This window comes from Sebastes fasciatus, chromosome 20 (genome assembly GCF_043250625.1).
Source record: "Sebastes fasciatus isolate fSebFas1 chromosome 20, fSebFas1.pri, whole genome shotgun sequence".
NCBI classification, from domain to species: Eukaryota; Metazoa; Chordata; class Actinopteri; order Perciformes; family Sebastidae; genus Sebastes; species Sebastes fasciatus.
The window spans coordinates 16,097,857-16,104,420 of record NC_133814.1 but is presented as its reverse complement, the minus strand read 5'-3'; the positions used below and the strand labels follow the sequence as shown (position 1 = coordinate 16,104,420).

Here is a 6,564-nt window from a genome sequence, read left to right as displayed (position 1 = left end):
TGGGAGCTTGTTCCAGATATTTGGTGCATAAAAACTGAATGCTGCTTCTGCATGTTTATTTCTGACTCTGGGGACACTAAGCAGACCTGATCCAGATGACCTGAGAGGTCTGGATGGTTCATAACATAGCAGAAGATCTGAAATATATTTTGGCCCTAAACCATTTAGTGCTTTGTAAATCAGCACAGGCTGATGAATTAAATGTATGTTTTATAGGTAACTAGTTTTAATAGCCCCATGGATTCAGTGGCTTTGGTGTAGCTTCAAGTTTCCTCATACACACTAAACACATAAAATGTGGATTTGTGAATATGATATTTGCAGGGCCGGCTTAAAAGTCTGATGGCCTTTATATTTGATGCCTGGGTCAGTCCTTCATGCTGGTAGCCATCAGGCTCCACAACCAAGGCTGACCCCCATATGACAACTATTAGGACTTTTAAGAAATTTAAACATGCACTATCTACCTTTTAACATGCACTATCTGGCGCACTTTACACTCACTTTACACTATACATCCTATTTACCACTTTATTGCTGACTGCACATATGTACATATTACATTTATTTATTTATTTATTGCACATTCTACATTTATTTATTGACAGACTGTACACACTATGTTCACCCATTCACTCTGTATCTTTTATATCTCTATTATTGTCTTTATAATTTTTGTATACCTTTACCTCTCCTGTGTTTCACTCTGTTTGCTGATGTTGCTGCTTTGACACCTGAATTTCCCTCCAGGGATTAATAAAGGTTCATCTTCTTATCTTATTTATGAAAAAAAACGTTTTGCTAGAATTATCATCAAATGTGTTATTTAAAATTTGCCTTCTTTTTAAGGGTTTTTAAACCAACATTTTCCCATAACACACTAAAGTCTTTTACTGGAGTGCTCTCCCCTCGTGACTTTTCCACCACTCTATTACCATGACGTCACTTCCGCCGTAAACAACAACAAGGAAGTGGAAAGATAAGTCCCGAGGTGTTTGCAAACCAAATGCAACAGTCACGCTACATCTATTAGAAGCGATTTCTCATTTTAAACGGATTATTATGCACTAGTTTTCATTTTTCACAAGCGACAGTGAGTCTATCTTATGTTTTGTATACCTTCGTTATGTCTTTTTACACACAAACTAGCTGCAGAGCTAACGTCAAAGCTAGTCAGCTGTCTCGCAGTTTAGCCAAACAGCTAAGGTTAACGAGCAAGTAAGCTCTCATCTGAAGCTTAAAATGTAGACTTAAGACGTTTTTAATCACTCACTATCTATAGGATTCTTTAGTTCCTACAAAAAAGAAATCACTCGATCATTTGTGTGTATTTACAGAGTGTTTTTATGTCTTGTAGCTAGAGATGGAGGGCTCCAAGTCGTCGAGCACAACTATGCAAGTCAGCTTCGTGTGTCAGCGCTGCTGTCAGCCGCTCAAACTGGACACATCCTTCAATGTGCTCGACCGGGTAACGATCCAGGAACTTATTGGTATGTATACATGTAACAATAAATCATCGGTGCTGTAAAAATGTACAGGAGATGTAGTGTTAGTGGTGTTCAAACTGCTCCATCTGTCTCTCCTCCTCCTCCTCAGCTCCGTTGGTCACAGTGACCCCCAGCAAACAGGCTGACAACACTGATGGGGAGACAGCACCAGAGGTAGGTACAGCACCATATATACAGTATATATATCACAAGATAGGACCATAATGCTCTCATCACCTGCAGTAGACTAGTAGAAGACTGCCAGGATACATACAGCACAAGATTACACTGAATGTGGGCTATTGTGTGTGTGCAACTACTGTACTGTCACCATTAATCCACCATTCTTGTTCAGTGTAGCCCCTAATAAGATAAGATAAGATATTCCTTTATTAGTTTGCAGTGTACAGCAGCAAAGGGGATAGTGCAAAAAACAAGATGCATCAGCTAACACAGTAAAAAAGATGAACCATTTAAATAGAAGGAAGTATACAAGTAGGATCAGTGTATACAGTATTGACAATAAACAGACTATTAATAAAATTCCACAAGTGGAAAATGATATTGCACAGTGAGAATGAAATGAAATTCTACCTGAAAATATCAGGTTATCGTCAGTTTTTGGTGTGTAAGTGTAATATAAGTGGTCTACTGGGAGCAGTGCTGGTTGTGGAGTCTGACAACTGCAGGAAGGAAGGACCTGCGATAGCGCTCCTTCACACACTTTGGGTGGAGCAGCCTGTCGCTGAAGGAGCTCTCCAGTGCTGAGATGGTGTCCTGCATGGACCCACTCTCTATGGGCATATGAAGGTTATGTGATAAAACAGTCTCCCTAGGCACAAGATAAGAGACCAATGAGATAAAACTGTGGCGTCAGGGAAGCTGATATTTCTGACTATGGCATGATTGGCATGTGGGACAACTCCATTAGTGACTACAATCCATACTTGTATAACCACAAACATTACATAATGTATAAGTAAGTGTTATGAGTTGGTAAGACTGGATTAATTAGGCAATTAGCAAAATCATATGTAAATCAAATTCTAAGTTACTGCATATTTTAAGGAAACTTTTTGATTCTGTTTTGAAAAACCCAATGTAATCTGCAATACTTTTAGAAGACGTAAGGCTAAAGCAATTCCACTTAAGTCAAAATATTTTGTGAGCAAGCATGTTTGAGTCTCACAATTACATTTTCCTTCCAGGAGACCTTTGTGGAAAGCAAGCAAGATGGAGTGTCAAGAAAATATATCCCTCCTGCACGGTGAGCGCTCAAATCCTTTCCTTCAAAAAAAAGGAACCGAATACCGATAACAAATTATATCTGTGTTGATTATCTCTAAGTTAATATGTTCCTCTGTCAAATGAAGTATGGATGCACTCGCATAAAGTTGACTGAACCGCTTTATGCTGCCCTACAGGATGATGTCCACAGAGAGCGCCAACAGCTTCACACTGATTGGAGAAGCATCAGATGGCGGCACCATGGAAAATCTTAGTCGTAGGCTGAAGGTAAAGTCACACAGCGGAAAAAATGTGAATTCTATTATGTCAGTTTACTTTGATCATGTTATTTTGGCAAGGATAGCAGAGAAGTGGGCTCTTGTTAGGGTGAATTTATGGATGTCTCTGATCCTATCCCACCCAGGTGACCAGTGACCTGTTTGACATCATGTCGGGCCAGACAGACGTGGACCACCCGCTGTGTGAGGAATGTACCGACACCCTGCTGGACCACCTGGACACGCAGCTCAACATCACAGAGAACGAATGCCAGAATTACAAGTGAGCTGGTGCACAATCAATGTCGACTAACACTTGTACGATTTTGGCCGCTAATCGATTAGTCGATTTAATCGACAGATCTTGTAAAACAGAGTTTCTTCACAAAGAATCACACAAAAGCACCACTTTAAAGCTTGTGTTTACCAGAGATGTGCTTGTAAGAGTCTTGGAAAAAGAAATTAAGCATTAAAAAGCATAAAAAATGCTAATTCATGTAGGAAATCTTAGTCGACGAAGACCAAAACAAACGATTAGTCGACTAATTGATGAAGATGGGGCAGCCCTAGTAGTAACGTACTGTACGTGGATGTATTTTCAGGCAGTGCCTGGAGCTGCTGTCACACCTGCAGGTGGAGGGAGAGGAGACCCTGCTGGCGGAGCTGCATCATCTGAAGGAGGAGGAGGAGGCTCTGGTCCAGGAGCTGGAGGCAGTGGAGGAGCAGAGGGCTGCCGTGGCTCAGGACCTGACCCAGAGCAGGATCCACTCTCAGCAGCTGGACACAGAGGAGCTACAGTGAGTGACCCAATCATGTGGTGTAAATCAGGTGACAGTGCTATTTCTGCTAAATGAGACAGCAGCTAACAGCTCACTCTCTCTCCGCTGCTTTGTGCCATGAAGGTACCAGAAGGAGTACAGCGAGTTTAAACGGCAACAGCTGGAGCTGGATGATGAGCTGAAGAGCGTTGACAACCAGATGCGTTACTGCCAGATTCAGCTGGATCGCCTGAAAAAGACCAACGTCTTCAACGCCACATTTCACATCTGGTAGGCACACACACACACACACAGATGTTGTGTATTCTCAGAATAAATAATTGTTTTTCTGTCCAATGAACCGTGACTTAGCAAATATTTAATACAGGCCTCCAGGACACAAATGAATCAATGCCCATTGACTGAGAACTGAATTGTTTCTGTTCTTGTGCAGGCACAGCGGCCAGTTTGGCACCATCAACAACTTCCGCCTGGGTCGACTCCCCAGCGTCCCAGTGGAGTGGAATGAGATCAACGCAGCCTGGGGGCAGACGGTGCTGTTGCTGCACGCCCTGGCCAACAAAATGGGGCTGCGCTTCCAGAGGTACGCATTGCTGTTTGTTTTATTTCACCTCAGTTTATTACAAATATTCTGCAAAATTAAGCTCAAACAACACTTCTCTCTTCAGATATCGTCTTGTCCCATACGGAAACCACTCGTACTTAGAGTCACTGACAGACAAGTCCAAGGTAATACATACAGTATATACAAACACCAGCTCTCCCATCCTTATTTAAACACTCCTCCAGAGTCCAACCCTGCCCTTTCTTTTTGTCTCGTGTTTTTTTCTCAGGAACTTCCTCTGTACTGCTCAGGAGGCCTGAGGTTCTTCTGGGACAATAAATTTGACCACGCCATGGTGGCCTTCCTAGACTGTGTCCAGCAGTTCAAAGAGGAGGTGGAAAAAGGAGACACTGGCTTCTGCCTTCCGTACAGGTCAGACACCCGCAGACCAACACGATGCGTACATTTTTTCTTTGTGCTCATTAACTCGGGCATTATTGCAGCCATTTAATATGAAGCTGTAAATATTAATGAAGTTTGAACGCTGAGTCTCAACCATTACCTCGATTTATTCTAGAGGAGCTGTCTGCTCTGATTATGCTACTGAGGTAAATAAGAAGACATTTGGGAAACCTTTGGCGATATAACCCTTTGCATTATTAAAGCGTGGCTTCCAGTACAACATTTACTAATTGACTTACTTGTGTAACTAGCCTTATAAAGCCCAACCTCACACTTTACTGAGTGCTTCACCCGCATTTACTAGGTCTACAGCATGGTGAATAATCACACCACAAATCCATTCTTCAACAGAGCAACTTGACTGGTGACCATGGTGGTGTTACTTAGATATGGAAGTTACGTGACAAATCGTATTAGTTAGAGGTATTGGTCGAGGATTGTTTGGCATGTAAACTAATGTGCCTACTATCTACAGTATATGATGCCATATTATAATATTGACATCACTACTTGCACCAGGCGTTATGTGATGACTGCAACTGATGTTTTATTCTGTGCCTAAGGATGGATGTGGAGAAAGGAAAGATCGAGGACACGGGAGGCAGCGGCGGCTCCTACTCCATCAAAACCCAATTCAACTCTGAGGAGCAGTGGACGAAGGCGCTGAAGTTTATGCTCACCAACCTGAAGTGGGGACTGGCCTGGGTCACGTCACAGTTCTACAACAGATAGACAATGGACAATGCCTTGAGATATTGACCCTCTGAATGAATGGATTTTGTGTGAATCTTACTTGGCCAAAGGAAAAGAAATGGTTATGTGTGCACCATTTTTTTGCAAGTCAACGTTCTAGATCTTCAGTCCAGATTGTCTGTGTTTTTATACATTACAAAGACGGGATAATTTGTATCTAGAGTTTCTAAATTTGGAAGCATTAAAGACAGGCACAGGTCGTAGTCACGTCCCTCAAGGTAAGCGGGATGAGATAACTACATGTGCGTCTTTTAGTTTCTTTTTATCGTCTGCTTCACTAATTAATATCTGGCTTTTTCTGAAGAGCTGACGTTGCATTAAGAGCTGACGTCTTCAGACTGGAATGTAATTTAAAAGAAATCTTCACCAAATTTACTTCTAACCACTTTATCAAGTTCAAGGTATCCTTGCTCTCCTGTTGCACTGTACACCTTTGAAGGCACTGTGTAACTTTCTCCACAGTGAGAAGAAAAGTTTTTCTCCCAATTATATAAGCTGTAAGAGTATGATGTCATGTTCGAGGATGGATTTTTAATAGATTAACACTGTTTAGTATTCAACAAGAGTGTCAGTATTTCATTAACCTCTAAAGCAGTTATCATGTTTGACAGTTACATACATACGTTCCAGGTAAACTGTTGTATTTAGAGGTACACTGAGACACCTTCTTTGTGTTCATACTCTGCACCATCACATTCATTTGTCTGTTTTAGATACGATGGATACTTTTAATGGTGGGATTTGAGTTAATAAAACATTTCATGCTGTGAAAAATGTCGGGTGTGAAGAGTTTCTTATAGATTAATCGAAAACACTGAAAATACATTTGTGTAACTACATCATGGTATACTAATGGCAACGGCATGAATGATTTAAAGATTCATAAATACTCAGGTTAAAGGTGCAGTGTGTAGGATCTGGCACCATCTAGTGGTGAGGTTGCAGATCGCAACCAACTGAAACTTCTCCCGTGTGCAAAGCGTGTAAGAGAACTACGCGAAAACGGGTGTTTGGTTTGTCCGTTCTGGGCTACC

At 41.6% G+C, this 6,564-nt stretch overlaps 1 protein-coding gene across 1 annotated transcript; it reads left to right on the top strand.

Moving 5' to 3' along the window:
- The first annotated feature begins 931 nt into the window (after positions 1–931).
- Positions 932–6,304, top strand: becn1 (beclin 1, autophagy related). Its single transcript, XM_074620351.1, has 12 exons — positions 932–1,093; positions 1,358–1,490; positions 1,597–1,661; positions 2,696–2,754; positions 2,912–3,002; positions 3,139–3,275; positions 3,595–3,789; positions 3,895–4,041; positions 4,205–4,354; positions 4,440–4,500; positions 4,605–4,747; positions 5,341–6,304. The coding sequence occupies exons 2-12, from the start codon at positions 1,364–1,366 to the stop codon at positions 5,507–5,509; spliced, it is 1,344 nt and encodes a 447-aa protein (XP_074476452.1). The 5' UTR covers positions 932–1,093; positions 1,358–1,363; the 3' UTR covers positions 5,510–6,304.
- Positions 6,305–6,564: the final 260 nt, after the last annotated feature.

Bases quoted from the DNA above. Each gene is read 5' to 3' on its own strand.
- becn1 (XM_074620351.1), top strand. From the start codon at position 1,364: ATGGAGGGCTCCAAGTCGTCGAGCACAACTATGCAAGTCAGCTTCGTG. The intron at 1,491-1,596 runs GTATGTATACAT...CCTCCTCCTCAG, and splicing joins AACGATCCAGGAACTTATTG to CTCCGTTGGTCACAGTGACC. The intron at 4,042-4,204 runs GTAGGCACACAC...GTTCTTGTGCAG, and splicing joins AACGCCACATTTCACATCTG to GCACAGCGGCCAGTTTGGCA.